The 18,433-nt window shown below is 33.7% G+C and overlaps 1 protein-coding gene across 29 annotated transcripts in view; it reads left to right on the top strand.

Annotated features, from left to right (window-relative positions):
• Positions 1-18,433, top strand: part of LOC143245143 (epidermal growth factor receptor kinase substrate 8-like) — a 96,645-nt gene that overhangs the window by 15,927 nt on the left and 62,285 nt on the right. For 21 of the 29 annotated variants that reach the window (XM_076491108.1, XM_076491099.1, XM_076491116.1 and 18 more), the window contains exon 2: positions 2,494-2,562. The exons of 4 other annotated variants lie outside the window; for them this stretch is intronic. In XM_076491108.1, coding sequence (XP_076347223.1) covers positions 2,525-2,562 — 38 coding nt within the window. In that variant the 5' untranslated portion in view covers positions 2,494-2,524. Of the gene's footprint in view, positions 1-1,772; positions 1,970-2,493; positions 2,563-11,967; positions 12,064-12,580; positions 12,762-18,433 lie in introns of those variants that run through there. 4 more of the 29 variants (XM_076491114.1, XM_076491117.1, XM_076491100.1 and 1 more) reach the window with 3 other exon arrangements.

The raw sequence follows: 18,433 nt of genomic DNA, 5'->3' as shown, positions 1-18,433 counted from the left end.
ATACCTACATCCACCGTAACCACTTACGTGAAGTGGGTTCCCCGCCATCATGGACATGTAACCGGTTTTCCATCGCGTGTTGCCTTGGTTCTGTTGTTAGCTGTTCGCTTTTCGTGTTTCACCGAGTGTATATGAATAGCCAGCCGTAAAGCATCACGACGTTTGATTTGTATGTCTAATAAGGTCTATTCGTAGAATAAAGTAGCTTTTTATTTTCCTTCTCATTTCTTTAATAGGTGTGCTAATCTCAGAATTAAGACAATCGGGTCAACATTGGTTGAAAAGCATTGCGTCGAAAGCGTTATTATTGGCTATTGAAATAAAAGTTGTATCTTTGGTTTTGCTCGTTTGTTTTATGTGAGTGTATTACCCTATATCTATTGACATCTGCATGTTAGATACTATAAGGCAAACGTCACTAAGCTGTAATTATATTTATTCATTGTGCAAGTGAATAATAAACTATTGGATTTTGTGTACTACATTTTAAGTAATATGGTAACTTGATATAACGAATATTACACAATGTTGGGGGTGAAAACAACGAACCAAACCCTATTGTGGATAAGGTTCTTTTTGTGAAACCGTTATTAATAATTATGCAAGTACGTTAGCACTGAAAACAATGTGTGACAGGTAAGTTAATTTTAGGTGAAATGTGACATATAGAGGGTGACCCGTAAGTCCCTACCCATCCATATATCTTATGTGTCCAGTGTATCTGTGTGCTGACCTTCATTCTTACTGTGTAATATTATGCGACGCCATGTTGTGTGAGACATGTTCCTCAACATAGCAGGGGTTATTGTTCCAAAGGCCGCGGTAACAGCTGCCTTCAACTCATCATTAGTAATATAATGTTGTTTAGACACAATATATGGATGGGTAGGGACTTACGGGCCACCTTGTACGTGTGTGTGTGTGTGTGTGATATGTGACACTTGATGTATTACTTATATGAGAAATGATATTAAACCTATAGTATTACAACATACATATAAGTAAAGTTCATCACTGTTTAGAACAGACTGGCTATTGTAAGATTATACATGAAATCATGCCTTGATTATATATATATAAAATAATAATTTTCAGCAAAAAAGGAAAGCCAGGTACAGCGGGACCTTTTTGTAGTATTTTTATTAGCCAGAGGCACTTATGTCAGTTTTAATACGTGTGTGTGAGTGCATGGGTGCCCACAGAAATATTGTAAAGGGGAACATGTGTGAAGGGGGTCAGTGTTTGCAGTGTAAGTCAAAAGCTTAAAATATATGTATTAAATGTGTTTAAACGCAAACACAAGTATACAGTTTCAGTAAAAATTACTGCAACAAGTAGTTTAACTGAGAAACTAAACTTGCATCATAATAGGTATATTTTGTTTCATAAAATATGAGGGACAAGCGCCCCCCCCCCTTGCTATTTCTGTGGGCGCCCATATGCACGTGTATGTATGTGCACGCGCGAGCAAAAAAATGTTATCACTTTGTTTTGATTTATCAGCTATCTTTCTTCTGAAGTGTGCAGTGAAAACTTATCGATAACATTGCATAACCGTAATCAAACGAAAACAACAAACACTTAGGATCACGCAATGTGGGTGCGGTTTGGCCTTCGTTTAGAGCTTGGGATTTCGGACCTCGTAGGTCGGGTTCATATCCTTGTGTTACCACAAAATAGTCCCTGTACTTAAGTTGATTGGTTAAGAGTGATAGTAATTCCCTTAATTTGGACAGTGGGTACTACTGACTAGAGCTGTCTGCCCGGTTGGTTAATAGTTCAGAATTAGGGATGGTAGTGTGTAACCTCAGTATGATTTTTCCAAGTCATATTTTTGTTTTTAATAATTGATTTGGTTTAATTGCATGCTTTTATTGTTGTTATTACAATAACTGGATGTACTTAACCTTGCGAAGACATGGAAATGATCCTGTTAGGACAGTAGCTCACATCCTGAGGGTCTACGAAGGTAATGACGGGGGTTCACGATTATTTTCAATTACATAATGTACAGAAGGACATAAATAATAACGCGTGAAGTGCTATATAAGTTAATTATTAGTTAATAAAAACAGTTTCACTGGTAGACAGAAGTTTTCCTAAATATTGGGTCCGTGGGGAGAAAAATACATTGAAAGGGGTATATGGTGGTGAAAAGGTTGGAAACCCCACGTTGGGACAAAAACGGTGTATGTCCAGAACAGACAGGGCTTGAAAAAATCGTGATAGTTCATGACTTTAGGGTTACTTTGTTTTTGAAACTCTGCTGTATAAAACAAAGAAGTTGTGCTATTTATGTTTAGGCTTAAACTTTGGCATTCTATTTTAAAAGCATTTTAAAATTGACACTTGCATCAGTAAAAAAGAAAGAAAATGGGCTTACATGTTGCTGATGTTTGTTTTATTTAATGTCTTATTTTTAAATACACATTTTTTTCTTTTCTAAATTTAAATTTTTTACATTCGCTCATGTTTTTTTTTTTTTTTCTACAGCACTTTTACAGGAAATAAGCGATGCTTGTTGATGAGACAGACTAACGAAAGACTGAACACAGAATTCAGGTAAATTCGTTATAATGTACAATAGTTGAATTGTGAACAGCGTTGGAAAGCTAGAAATAATTATTAAAGATTAATGGTTAGGCTGTACAACAGTTGAACCGTGAAAAGTGCTAGCGTCTTGGAAAGCTAGAAATAATTATTAAAGATTAATGGCTAGGCTGTACAACAGCTGAACCGTGGAAAGTGCTAGCGTCTTGGAAAGCTAGAAATAATTATTAAAGATTAATGGTTAGGCTGTACAACAGTTGAACCGTGAAAAGTGCTAGCGTCTTGGAAAGCTAGAAATAATTATTAAAGATTAATGGCTAGGCTGTACAACAGCTGAACCGTGAAAAGTGCTAGCGTCTTGGAAAGCTAAAAATAATTATTAAAGATTAATGGCTAGACTGTACAACAGTTGAACCGTGAAAAGTGCTAGCGTCTTGGAAAGCTAAAAATAATTATTAAAGATTAATGGCTAGACTGTACAACAGTTGAACCGTGAAAAGTGCTAGCGTCTTGGAAAGCTAGAAATAATTATTAAAGATTAATGGCTAGGCTGTACAACAGCTGAACCGTGAAAAGTGCTAGCGTCTTGGAAAGCTAGGAATAATTATTAAAGATTAATGGCTAGACTGCCGCTACCCAGTGGCTCAGCGATAAGTTTGGTTTGTAACTCTAAAACCAAGGTTTGAATACTGTGTGGTAATATCGCTTGAAAATTTTAAATTATTGACTCATGATAAATCCTTCAAAAAACACCACCAAAAACGTTTGGGCAAACATTTCAGAAAGATTGACATGTTTGCGTGAAATGTTCCGTTTAACATGTAGCAATTTGTTTTCAAAAGGCTGGACGGCAAAAAAATGTTTGACCAACATTAAAGTTTTTCTTCTGTGTATGCTCTTATATTGTCATCTTAAGTTTCGTGTTGGTGTTCTAGGTATGTAATTACCCTTATGGAAATTGAAGTTGCAATGCCAACTTTAGGAGCTATATTTTACTTGGCATAGCATTTCTGTGTGTTACGGGCTCGAATTGAGTTCCTTCACCGAATGTGCTCGCTCTTTTGACCATAAGAATATTATTACGTGACGCGTGGCCCCACTGTTCGTTGATAAAGAATAGTCTGCGATTTTGCGTTGGGTGGGAGATGTTGAGAGCTAGCTGTCTTCCCTCTAGGCTATTACTTTAAAATTAGAAATGGCTAGCGCAGATAGCTCTCGTGTAGCTTTGCGCCATATTCGACAAATACACAAAATTGAAGATTACATCCTGAGTTTATTTACGTGTTGGGTAGTAATTATTTTATTCTGTTTTATTTGGTTTTTTGTTACCAATTTTGCTGTTTCTGTTGTTCTTATAAATAAATAACCATCAGCCACTAAACTGACTGGGTCGTGCGCCTGGACCGTATGTTCGTAGTTTTAAATCAATTTCATTAAAAATAGAAGTTCGATCCAACATTCTATTCGTGTATTGTTTTACGCCCGCTGTGACGTATTAAGTGTTGTAACTGCACTATTTTCACCCCAGTTTTAGTCGCCGTTCTCCCGCGACTGTTTGTTTTTGGTCCTGTTTCTATTGAAATTTAAAATCACTGATCGCTCTTCAATGTTGTTATTATTTTTAATTTCTCGAAATTCATTAATGTATCCAGAAATCTTTAAATATAATGTACTTTTGCATTTATTTCTTTCAGTAAAATCCACCAGTGAATTATCGCTAAGTTTGTAGTTTTGTGACACTGAAAACTGGATATCGTTAGCCGTGATGAGAACATCACAGATGACACTAGTAACAAAAATTACTTTATCTTGTTCCTGGCCAGAAAGTGTTATTTCCCAATTGCTTATGCCTAAAGTAAATGGAAAAGACCTATTTTCCTCTTCAAACTTTGCTTTTGTGACCTGGAAGCGTATAATGAAAACATGATGGGAGACTATATTTGGGGGGCTGATACGTGAAAGTGATTTAAATTAGTCACAAATCTCGAAAAACTACTCACTTCTAAACATTTTTGTATAACTTTGGTATAAATACATGTAAATCTTAATTCATATGTTGTTTTATTCAGACCTTATGTAAATGAAAATGTGCAAATTTGCCCATTTTTACATAGAAAATAGGTTAATTTTAAATTTCATTATCCAGGTCACAAAAACAACGTTTGAAAAGAATAATGGCCATTTTCTGTACCTTTACAACATAAGCAATTAAGAAATAACACATACTATCCAGGAACAAAATTTGTTACATAGTGTAATAACACACTTTGCTCTTAGCAACTGACAAACCTTTCAATAAAAGGATGTATCTCGCTCACGATGTATATATAACTCGTGTTAAAAGTTTTTTTAACTTCAAGTACCAAATATATAAATTTGTATCGATGGTGTGTGTTTAGTCTAGGTTTCAGTCAATGCATGAGTATGCAGTTGCTGATAAATTCTCAACCTATAAAGGAACCGATGTCTTGAAAACAAAAATAGTGTGAAGAGGGGAACAAATAATTATTGAAGTGATAAAATTGCACGTTACTGTGTAATTTAAGTTGTATAGAAGCCAATGTGTGTTACGTCACTCCTGTTTTCCAGGTAAAATATTCAATTACTGTCTACCAATTACGATTTTTTATGACAGGAATGGAATGGTGGTGGCGAAAAGGGGGCCGACCTTGAAATTCAAAGTTTAGTGAGTGTTGGTATAACCAAAGACGTAGAATGGAAACACGTAGCATAGAGCCAAGTGCATAACATTTATGCACGTATTTATGAAAATAAGAGTATTGATGAAATTTTAAATCTTTTCTGTATTTAGCTGTTTTTCGTTATCTTACCAACGTTTTCAATGAAAACTAACCTCTTTAATTAACGGAAACTCTAAAGTAAGAAATCAACAAATATTTTCCAGATTTGTACTTTTAGTACGTAACAAACAACAATATTAAAGTATTCTCTCGTACTGTCTTTTGTATTCATTAGAAGTTGTTAATCTGATTGTTTTTTACCAATAACTACGCTATGAATTCTCCAAGAATTCATTTCATGAATGTTCATAATTTTGATTGGTTCACAAAGGAATTTACCAATGTTTGACTGTCTTTGTGTTGTTCGAACTTATTTCGTAAAATTTGTTTCAGCTGTAAAATGTGATGTTAAAGTATACTCTAGAATGGAAGGTGCTATTTTTTTTTGGCTGTACACAAGTTAAAGTATATTATTTAGTTTGTAAGATTAAATGCTCCTCTTGTTTTTTAACGATTAAAGTGGCTAGTTATATGAAATACTATGGACATAAAACATTTCTTTGGCTACTACTTAAGGCATGTTACATATACGCTAACACATAGAAAAAAGGAGTGAACCAAGTGTTGTTTGCAATGTGGATGTACCTCAGTGTGGTGCCTAGGCATCTTTAAAATGCTTGTCTACACCACTGTTTCAAATGTTCGTAGTCTATTTATTGATAAAATGTCGAATTGTTAAGTGAATTGAAGTGGGTTAATCTTTAAAAAATATATAAGTGTGGTGACATATATATATATGTAATGAAGGTTTAGTTACTAGAATTAAAACCTGAACCTTCCACACCTTTCACTAATACAACAATGTAATGGAAATGAATACCATGTATATTTATCAGTAAAAATAATTCTGATATATGAATGGTTAGATGTTGAGATGAAATGTAACTTTTCGATATTTGATTGGGAAAGATAGATCTTAATTTGATTAGTGCAATAAACATATAAACAGGTGAGAGGACAGAGTTATGGACTTTTATATACTAGGAAGCAAGTAAGAACAGTATAGAGATAATGAAATGATAGTTTGACACACGTGTATTTCAATGTAGAATATATTAAATAAAGCTCTGCGTGTAATATACTTAATTTGGTGTGAATCCGTGGAAACCAACTTATTTATATCTAACTCTGGTTACAACAAACATTTACGTTGCGCATCACTGTTACGTGAATATTGAGTAAAAATAATTGATTTAAATATCGTTATAATTGTCTGTCTCCTAAGCTTAAGCCTCATTCTTCTGAAAAAATGTCTAGCAACAGATCAGTGTAATGAGTCGAAGTTTATGTACAAGTCCCATTGACACGCATCTCTTACAAAAGAATTGAGATAATCGTATAGGCTTTGCAGAGATAAAATGTTTTCTTATCCGTACCAGATAAGCACTTTCGTCAATATTGCTGATTTTTAAAATATCCCCAGATGTTTAAAGGTTGTCTGGGGATAAGAAGTCTACACAAGACGCTGATTTAAACAAGTTGATGTGTAATGTTATTAAAAAGAACTAACAATCCGATAAATAGATGTATCTTTGCAGTGTAATGTTTGCAAATTTATTTTCCTATTTCTTACCTTCAGAGCATGTGGGAGGTAGCTTTAATTTTGTTTTCAAATATTTCACTAATCGCACCTAGTCTTCTTAATTGATAAGGATTTTTCTCGAAAGAAAATTCGCGCATATTTATTGCTCCCCCCCCCCCAAGGTTAAAATCTATTGTTACGCTAACGAGATGCACAGGTGGTGATGTAGTTATACATATACTGTAACGTAAAAGTAAGGTCGACTAGGTAAGAAGGCACGTGTTTATGGTTTGATACTTTTTTCAAACTTGGAATGGTGACGATGCAGGTCTTCCCCCCCACCTCAACTGACGAATCATTATATGAAATACGTACATACTATTTTATTTAGTTATTTTATTACCGTCTTAAAATGCATTTTCTACCACGTGCTGATTTTAGTTGACCAGTGAGGTTGGGAGACGGGCGTGGTATCTGTTGTGTTGCCTTGTGTGTTGAAATCTAAATATTGGGAATTATATTTTGATTGGTTGGTTTTTGATTTACTTTTATAATCAGTGCTCAATTTTATGTAATTACGATTAATTTGTTTGAGACCTCCACTTACGAATATTCATCTGTTTCTCAGGTATTTATGAAGGTGCAGAAAATTAATAACCATAACTTCAATGTTTATGTATTAAGGTTTGTATAGTCAGTGCATCAACGTTGTGACATTTCTGAGTTATGTTGTAATAGTTTAGGCGTTTGTACAGTTTTGGTGAGAGAGTTCTAGATTTAATGTGATGAGTACATGACTCTACGAATTTTCTTGTTATGATGGTACGTGACTCGTGAAATTTTCACGAGTGTCTCGAATAGTGTTTAATAATGTTAAGTTAGACTATAAAGAAAGATGGATACATGCGATAGTTAGTTTTGTGCTCTAAATTATTATTTTAACAAAGTAGTTTGCAAGCAAGTGGTTAAGTTGGAGGTGTTAGAAGAGTTACTAGTATTTCATTTTCGTAGTGTTTTTGTGTGTTTAGATATATTATATTTCTTTGCTTAAATACTGTTGCTACCCAAGGCTTAGCTATTGTTTGCGCCGTTGCTAATACGTGGTTAAATATTGATCAAATGCTAAGAGTTAGCTTGAGTTTATTTTTAATACATGTTCAAGTCATCAAGTCTGAGAGAGGGACTAAGGTAATTCAAACTCCGCATTTTAAAATCTTGGTTCTGTTGTATGCAACTTTAAGGCGGGTGAATCTCTAGAATATGGCATGAAAAGTGTAGCACACGTACTTGATAAGTTGACAGAAAATATTTCGTCATAACCTAATACTGAAGGATTGAAACAAGCAGGGTCATAAGCAGGGCTGATCGACTTTCGTTCAGGCTACTAGGAGGCTTCTAGGCTACGGTTGGGTATCTTTCTACCCTACTGGCCAGTGTGCCACCCACCTCACCTAATAATTCTAATAGATTATTGTTCTCTTGCGTTGTTTGGGAAGAAAGTGTTAGGAACAGGAATTCTGAACAGTATATTGCCCTCAAACAGAAGTGCTTTAATGAAGTCCATGTTTGTATAATGGTACGACGTTTTGGCTTTATCCAAAAAAACAACACAAGTCTTACGTTAAAGGTTATCATCACAACAAGGATCCAGATAAACTATTATACACGTGTTTAGTGTTATTGGTGTTATTGCGTTATGATTTTCACCTAATTTTTCAAGGTGTGTCACGATAAAGTTCGTCTATTGTGTAATTATTAGCTGAGTTTTTTATTACACTGTTAGTCAGTGAGACGATAAATGAAAAAAAAAGTATCCTTGTATCTCACGACGGCTGGTATGGGTATTAAAACTTTTATTAAAATAAAATACATAACATGATTTACCTGAGGGTGACGTAAGATGGTCGAAACATTGTTCTCTATTTTCATAAAAGTTTTAATATCCATACCAGCCGTCTTGAGATATATTTTTACTTCAAGTGGGTTTCTCGTCATCACGAAGTTATATCTTTTATGAAGAGTCGCGAGAAGTGTAATAAGAATTTCTTTATCACCCAATTCAGCATGTTCCTAAAATATTAGGAAATTTCTAGTCGCGTGCCACTTTTTATTGTTTAAAAGATTTTGCTGCTGATTTTATAAACATTGATTAACACAATTTCAAACTGTAGGCACGTGGAACCACATTCAGTAGCGCAACTTTTTTTTTCCTCTTGAGGAAAACCAATATAGGTTAAAGTAAAATAGTTATTACCAATTTTCTGAATTTATAAATGACAACGTACAGGACTCGCCTGTGGTTGGTTTCCCAGAAAACGTGTGTTAAATTTACTATTTCAACATTATTAGTAACATGCGTGGTAAAGTTTTGCAGGCGGCGCTACCATCATCAACAATAATAAACTAATAAAATACTAACAGATAATAGTGAGGTAGCGAATGTGTTGATAAGGTTTAATACGTGTGCGATAGAAGAGTTGATAAGGGAACTGAAAATAGTTGACATTGTTTCAAGTATTGAAAAATGACTATTGTAAAGTACGTTTTAAAAACTGTTAGAAAAATGGAGTTATCTTACTTTAACTGCGTCGTTACCTATGAACACGTATTTCTTTCTCGTTGGTAATTGGTTGCATCTTCTTAACCTATTGTTTAGATTTAGTTTTTGCTCGCCAGAAAAGTTTCGTTTTAACTTTTAATGTTTGGTTGTATTAACACATGATTAAACTTCTGATTGAATTTGTCATGCTTGGCAAGCTTGGGATTATGTATCCATTGTTTGCCTGTACCAGTACGTGATTGTTAAATTTGTGAATGTATGTTTTGTGCGTTATTTGTCACTTTTCTTAGTAACTTGTTCTGTATTATTACGAACACAGCTGCAAGCACTTGTACTTAGCTTTTGTTCTCCGCGAAAGCTTTGGTTCTATAAAGAGATATTTGAAAACACTATAAATATGCAATACTGAGTATACTCGAATTTATGTGGTTGACCTTCGTTGAGACAACAGCAACGTAACCTTGGGATCGCGTGATTAGTGTAAGTTATCTAACAAGGAACGGTTCGTGGAGTGTAAGAAATAAGCATACTGGATTGGAAGATTGAATAGCAGTTTTTGTTGTGCTTTAGATGATACATTATAATGAGGCCTAGTGCTTTACTTTTAAAGATAATGATAAGATAAAACAAATCTCCGGCTGAGCGTCTCCTGGAGCACCTCTGGTTTTTGTTTTAAGTATAAACTTGTAGCTTACAGCTCCGCCATCTCTTGGCAAATTTGAGATCTAATTACAGTTTTGGATTCAGGGTGCCAAACATTTTCGATTGATGTATTTGACCACGCCGAATGTCTCGTAGATTAATTTATTCAAATTCTACCTAAAATAATTTCAATTTGGGGTAGAATGGTAGAAATCCTGATGAGTTTTAAAATTGAATCGTATATACGCACGCCCCGTGTTTTGGTATTACTAGCGCACAGAAATATAGCCTATAAAAAGGGAAGCAAAGATCTTGTATATTAATTTACTATAATTCTACCTAAAAAGTTTGTGCTGCAGCTGTTGAGGATTCCCTCTTGTTACTTTCGTACTGCTGAGTGACTTGTGGAATGAGTTATCGTTGGCATTGGTAGAAATGGGCATTTTACAAAAATTTAAAAAGGAAAATTCAAGATTTCATGAAAAATAGTGGTTCCTGTTTTTATATTTCTAAAGGGTGGATATGACAGAGTAACTGTGAAGGACAAAATGGTCCCTTGTTAATTAGTTCGTATGGTACGTAAAGCTGTAAAACTTTATATTAAAATATCTGAAGTTGAAGTCTTTGTGAGAAATAAAAAAAAAACCTTTGAACTGTAAGAATAGAGTTAATGATTTAAGCAAAGGAATTATTTGCGGGATCAGAAACGGGATCTATAATGAATGAAATTGGTTCGTTTGAGAGATATTAACTTCAAGTACTTTGAATTTCAAGTCGAAAAATATATAATTATGCTTGAAATGAGTATGAATCACTTTGAATTTCAAGTTGAAAACTTGTAATCATGGTTAAAAACCATAAAACATCTATAGTTTTCGAAAATAGATATGGAAATTTTAATAAACTTGTAAGTGTGGTTTCACGTGGTAACGGTGGTGTCTAAAGTATGGTATTAAAAAAAACATCCAGAACACCAGAAGTATTGTTTATTGAAATTTAATTTTCAAAACTGTACAAGATAAAATAAGACCAATAGCGGTTTGTGTGTGCATCATTATAACATGTTTAAACAAATAGAGACAATTTAATTATAGGTAGGAGAAATGTGCTAAAATATGTGACTGAAGGCAGTATAATTTTTTCATCATTGTATTACTAACTTCTTGGCAGCCCGGCATGGCCAGGTGGTTAAGGCACTCGACTCCTAATCTTAGGGTCGCGGGTTCGAATCCCCGTCGCACCAAACATGCTCGCCTTTTCAGCCGTGGGGACGTTATAAAGGACGGTCAATCCCACTATTCGTTGGTAAAAGAGTAGCCCAAGAGTTGGCGGTGGGTGGTGATGACTAGTTGCCTTCCCTCTTGTCTTACACTGCTAAATTAGGGACGGTTAGCGCAGATAGCCCTCGTGTACTTTTGCGCAAACTAACACACACACTAACTTCTTTTGTCATGATTGTTTTCTAGTATTTTGCTGTTATGTGGGTTTCACAATCACCATTTTACCAAAAATTGGGAGGCACGATAATGTTTATCTTCGATATTTAGTGCTACGTCATTTGAAAATACGAAATTATCAGCTGATCATTATTTTATAGAGAATAATAACGCTTCAAACAACTGACTGCTGTCTGGTTATTATAACACGTGGTTCGGACCTTGTGTACGTCCTTGTTAAGCATGTGACAAAACTGGTTTCTTGGCTTAATTTCAAGTTTTGATACATGATGAACGGATAGATTCAACAAGCATTCGAAGGACGAAACCGCCATTATAAACTGTTGTTCAAAATGATTAAAATCCTTCACTGTGAATCAAACGTTTCGTTAGCTTATACACTGAAGGTTAAGTAACTGATCGTTTGTTTTTGTTGTCCTGTGTATTGAGGTAACAAGCTCATTTGAGATACAGTGGAAGTTCACCAAATTTAGTCACCCAGTTCTTTTATAATCCAGTTTTGAATATCATTAACCCAAGACTGTCTTATCCGTAAGTGGAAAAATAGGCTTAAATCTGGATTTGTTTTAAAACAAAAATTTCGATTGAATTACCGTTGAATAGTAACGTCTCGAGAAAAACTGTAAAATTGCGCTTATTATAAAATCTATAAATTAACTTAAAATTATATTTCATTTGGTGCGTGAACTTTACATCAGATTTTTATGTAATGCTTTGTCTTCTTACAAAGCATGTTTTGTAAGAATACGCATTCTCTTTTGTATATCATGTTATATACATTTTCGTTCTGACACAGAACGAAATGATAATCTGACGTCACTGATCCCTGGATCTAGAGTTATTTCACAAGGTTGAACAGTATTCAAAACTACAATCCAATGAGATTCTCTTACTTTTTGTAGTTTGTTTTGTTTCGAAAACAAAATTTTTTTATTATACAAAAATAACATGATATATGTTTTTAATTTTTTTTTACCCTGTTTTCACTATGACGTATTAAATAAACAGAACTTTAATATTTGTTTCTTCGATAATGTGTTACTTTTAGAGGTGGAGCCTGCAAAGAAGGAAGTTAACAGAAAAAAAACAAGCATTTTATAGGAGCGACAAACAATTTATAAGCGCATATGAAATATTATGTATAAAATATTTGTGTAACAACTCTGTCGTTTGCCATCAGCCTCGACTTGGATATTGTGATCATGACCATTAACCTATACGTCTTTACGGTTAGTGGTTAATTTTAGTATTCTGAAATAATACTAAATATAATGATAAAATATGAATTACTAATAATTTAAGTCTCTGATAACTCTATCTTACTGTGGTAAATGTCAGAAAAATTAGTGAGGCGTTGTTGAGATTCTAATTTTCATATGTATAGGACTTTGTACCATAAATAAATCAAACGGGTTCAATGTTTAACTTGGTAATTAAGCTATGGCGTTCACCAGAGAGACAAAATTAGTGACAGAGTTGTGCTTTTCGAATTGCCGATTAAAATGCTCAAATGTTATAAAAACAATAAATAAATAGGCAAAATATAAACAAACTAATGATTTACGTAACTTTTCAGAACACTAGAAAAAATTAACTCGTAGGGAGTATTTGTGAAAAATTGTACTTTAAAAATTATAAAAGTTACAGCTTACCAAGTTTTGTGAAGATACGTAAATCGTGTTATTGGCTTCACGATACGATCGATGCTCGTATCGTACGACATTACACACGTGTAATTTTTACTCTCAGTTCATCTTGAAGCACTGTTTTAAAGCTTAAGTTTTGGTTGTTGAAAATAGTAGTAAAATATTGTTAAAACTTCTTTAGCCGTACATTATTGTGGAGTTCAGCCTCCATCGGTCACATGTTTCTCCAGTTCTTTCCTTCTTACAATTTGCAAATATCTTTAAATAGTGGAAAATGCTCCTTGAACTGATAGATGCGACAGTAAGTTGAGCAACTGATGTACTTTCTATATTGCTGTTCCTCTTTGTATCTTATAATAACGTTGGTTATTTATATGATTACATATAACCAAGTGATAAACTCGTATAATCATGTTTACGATCTTTCTGACTGATATACTTTCTACAAGAAAAAAATAATCTATAATTTTTTAAGTTGCATTAATCTGAAAGTTTGATGTCCATATATTAAACCGAGTGAATATTATCTCATGTTTAAGAAGCAGAGAGAACCATTTTTCTAAACTTATCGGTTTTCCAAGCACAATGAACCCGAACTTTTTATGATTGTGGTAACACGAGTATACTCAGTGGAGTTATGTTACACATGTATAACCACACAGTAGCAGATATAATAAATAAACTTTGTATTCAGGAAATTGTTTAATTTCGAAGTCTTAAGTTTAAGGGAGGTCCAGTTCAATCTGATATTTGATCAACTATTGTTATTCGGCTATACTAGCTTCGGATAATTCCACTCTTTATCAGAAACTCTGAACACAAGTTAACTAAAATGAGAGAGAAGATATAATTTGAAAAGCTGAATAATGACCAATGATACTTTTCTTCGCTTATCCAGTGTAGAAGTTTTCTCATAGTGACCGCAAAGTACACTAACACCAACATTATGTGGCTGAACTGTTTTAAAAACATGTCATTCTTTTATGACTGATGTACATCAGGGCTGATGTCATGGGGATGAGATCAGGGAATCTTTCCCAGCTTCCAAACTGACGTAAAAATTCTACGACAAACACAGCTCAGAAACTAAAATAAAACTCAATTAAAGCTACACGCAATAATAATGATAGTAATTATACGGAAGGATTTCTGGTACATTAATAATAGTACCACTCATTTAAAAAATCAAATTATGTTTGTGTAAATGTTTAACAATACGCTGTCGTATTTTATTAATTAATACACAATGATGTAACATCAGAGAATAAGAACTAATTAATTTTTACTTTTTCAAGCTCCTTTGTTAACAAGTGGATGACCTCTCATGGTGTGTGTAACAGTATTGTTGTAATTTAGGGTCATTTCTTGACGTAAGATGTTGTGTTGGATGCAATTATTTTCTAAGATTTTTATCTTTTTTATACCAGTGATTTCCAACATTTTCACCACCAAGGACCCCCCTTTATTATTATTTTTTCCCCACAGACCCCATCTTTCTGAAAGATTACGTTTACTCATAACACTTTAGCTAGAAAAATTGAGATAGTTATTATAGAATAATGTTATTCGTGCCCTTCCGTGCATTATTTAATTAAAGAAAATAGCTCACGAATATCCTGTATTACTTTCTTGGATCCCAGGTTGGGAATCACTGCTCTATACAAACAGATTAGGCCCGGCAGGCCAGGTGGTTGAGGCGCTCTACTCATAATCTGAGGATCGCGGGTTCGAACCTTCGTCACACCAAACATTCTCGCTTTTTCAGCCGTGGGGGGGGGGTTACAAAGTAACGGTCAGTGGTTGGTAAGAGTAGCCCAAGAGTTGGCGATGATGACTTGCTTCCTTCCTTCTACTCTTACACTGCTAACTTAGGGATGGCTAGCGCTGATAGCCCTCGTATAGCTTTGCGCGAAAATTCAAAACACACAAACAGATCACATTAAATTGATCACTTCAGACTCCGTATTTAAGAATTCAATATATTCCGGTAACCGAGTTAGGAAGGGAATGTTTTTTTCTGAAATGTTTGGGACGTAGGACATTTCGGGGTATAAAAGGTACATAACAGTTCTGTTTAAATACTTCTGCCAACCTTACAGTTCAAGTTCATGGCTACCGAACAAGCCCGTTAAATTTCAAGCCGTAGTTACAATTTGTAACATCCGTATTTATGTGAAACGATCATTGTGCATAATTTAGTCCAGTTTGCGACCAGATGAAGGTATACACTTAAAAGCCGAAACGTCGCACGCTTCAATACTCCTGGTAAATGAAGGGCGAAGAAAAAAAAGTCACAGTTGACATTTTCTAAAGTACCAGTATGGCGTTAATAAAATAACGGTGTAATATGGTTTTTTAAAAAAGTGTTTACTTAATAGTCTTCCATTAGTTGAGTAACTGTGTATTATAGGCGTTTTGCATTCTTCAGGAGTATTATACTAATAGAAAATTTGAAGGTAGTATTTTATGGTTAAAAAAAAAAGGTTTACCAAACCTCAGACGAAAGGGCGTTTGGCAGTGAACACAAAACTAAAAATGAAAGTCTCCACCCACGTCTGACCTTGAACAGAAAGCGCATGGCAACTTTTGTAGTCGGAACTCGAGTTGACAAGAAACTCACTTGAAGTAAAAATGTATCTCGGGACGGCTGGTATGGGTATTAATACTTTTACCAATAAAGCAAAGAACAACATTTCGACCTTCTTAGGTCATCTTTAGCCGTTTTGAAATACATTTTGTAGTCAGAACAGTGAAAGATGACCGATGTCCTTATTTCGCTTGCTCGCGAAATGTTTGATATACATGTTTTTGTTTTTATTACTGGTATTCAGTACTTGTTAGTTAATTTGAGTTTATTACACAGGAATGTATATGTATATATATATATATATTTGTTGCTGCGTATGATTTATACAAATGTGGTAGGAGTGATAACAAAGAATTGATCGCTGAGCTGTACTGGTGGTTACAGGTTTTATGAAACATCGCAGGTGTTATAAGTAGGCTTAAAGCCAGTTGACGTAACACAGCGTGTGTATTAACTTCCAAATATAGTGGTGTCGTTTTGAGTGTAGGTTTTAGCATGTTCAATGTTGTAAATGTAGGTTTTTTTTGTGGTCACTGGTGTAAAAGTGCAGATAGTTTTTCGGTATTTTTTTGCGTGTAATGTGGGTTTTGTTTTTTAAAGTTTGTGTTCATTAAACACGAGGCTATGTTAGTAAACTAGTTTAAACCAGATATCTTGTTTCATAGTTACATTAATATCGCTGTATGTTAGTTATGATTTTAATTCGTGATGACGAGAAACCCACTTGAAGTAAAAATGTATTCTCAAGATGGCTGGTATGGGTATTAACACTTATTAAAAGAAAGTACAGAACAACGATTCGACCTTCTTACGTCATCTTCAGGTAAACAAAGAACCTGAAGATGACGTAAGAAGGTCGAATCGTTGTTCTGTACTTTCTTTTAATAAGTGTTGATACCCATACCAGCCGTCTTGAGAATAGTTACGATTTTATTATGCACCGTGTAGTTAGTAGAGGCTATTATGGTTTGGTGTTGTGGTGCATATTTTACCTTTTCTTTTTAAATACTGATGAACCTGACAGATAATAAACGTATGCGTATATTACAGTTCTAGAGAATGTTTTCGTGTTAGTTTTTAACTTTGTCCGTCTGATTTATCTTTAACTCATTACATAACCCCCTCTATAAAATATATAAACAATTATATATAACATTTAACTTTTTTAATGTTAAGTCTACAAACTACAAGTTTACAGAATATAACTTGTTTCTAATGTGTTATGTACAACTAAATTTTGAGTAGGTTCTTACTTTTATTGATAGAATTGAACATAAAGATGGTAAAAGCTCGTATGTCAGAATATGCAGCGAATTATTTTAATAGTTTACACAAGTTTATAAGATTCTTATTTTCAACAGGACTTTTGTATTTTCTTGCACCAATTTAACTGGTAAATGCTTTCAATAACCTTTTAAGGACATCAAATGCATCATGATCTAGTGACAAAATATAGTTTAAGTATATGCAAGTGGGAAAAATAGGTCTGTGTATGAGAAACAAGTTTAGTAATGGGAAACAAAATAACCATTTTTTTTTCTCTCCCCCATCTGTATGATAAGTTGACTCAACTGAATAATATGAGAAAAACCATTTAAATAATGAAACATGAAATAAATCCTGAAATAAAATAGTTTCTAGGAACTTAAAAGTAAGTTAAGTGCATACGTTGTATTTCTTTCCTTTGTTTTAAGAAACTGGAAATTTACCTGTGTATAATAAACATAGAAAGGAAAGTATATAATATTAAAGACCTTTTGTTAGAACCACAACAGTGTTAGAAAGACTGACTGTTGAACATATGCTATTATAGCAAACTACTGGAGTTGAAAGTTACATTTATACTAGTTGGTCAAGGCACACCCATCAGTGATGTAATCTAACGGAAACAGGTATTTTATCTTAGGCCATACTCTCATGAACCAGGATACTTGTATCATTCTAATCAGGAAACTTTAGAGGGTGATGAATAAGAATTAAATTTGTATTTACGTTGATTATAAAAAAACACCTTAAAAACAAATTTTGTGAGGTTGTTAGAGAAAATTGTACTTATATTTTGGACAGGTAATTCTGGAGATGTGTAATGTTGTCTTTTTATTTGTAACTTTATAATCATGTATTCAGTTTAATTTCTAATTTTTATTAAATCATTTTCCCATTAATAGCATCTGTGATTTATGAAGATAGCTTGGTTGTCAATAATATTTCAAAACATATTTGTCTGAGTTAATTGAGGAAAACTATCTTCCTTTTTTTTTAAATATTTGCCCAACTTTATTTGCATGTCAATATGTATTGCAAAGGGCTAGCAAAGAACAAGAAACAAGTGTAGAAATAAGTATAACATATAAATAGAACTTTTGTTAATACGAATGCAGATAAAAGAACTGAAGGGGTTAAATATCAAAAGTTTCTATCTTGGAAAGTATGTATATACTGTTTGATTTTATCAAGTTGCATTGGTTAATATCAGTTGTTATTCCTGTACAATTGAACTCTTGTTTGTGTTGGAAACTTGACAGTAAGTTAGAAGGTATTGGCATTATTTAATGTGCTTGTGTAAGTGTTAAAGTGTATACTAATGTTAAAATATTTTTAAACTTATGTTAGTAATCTTAACTTTGTTTTAGTGGAATTAAAGTTTGTTACATTTTACTGTCTGAAG

The sequence above is a fragment of the Tachypleus tridentatus genome, chromosome 2 (genome assembly GCF_004210375.1).
Source record: "Tachypleus tridentatus isolate NWPU-2018 chromosome 2, ASM421037v1, whole genome shotgun sequence".
Taxonomy (NCBI): domain Eukaryota; kingdom Metazoa; phylum Arthropoda; class Merostomata; order Xiphosura; family Limulidae; genus Tachypleus; species Tachypleus tridentatus.
The sequence above is the reverse complement of the archived record's forward strand: the minus strand, read 5'-3'. Positions and strand labels throughout refer to the sequence as shown.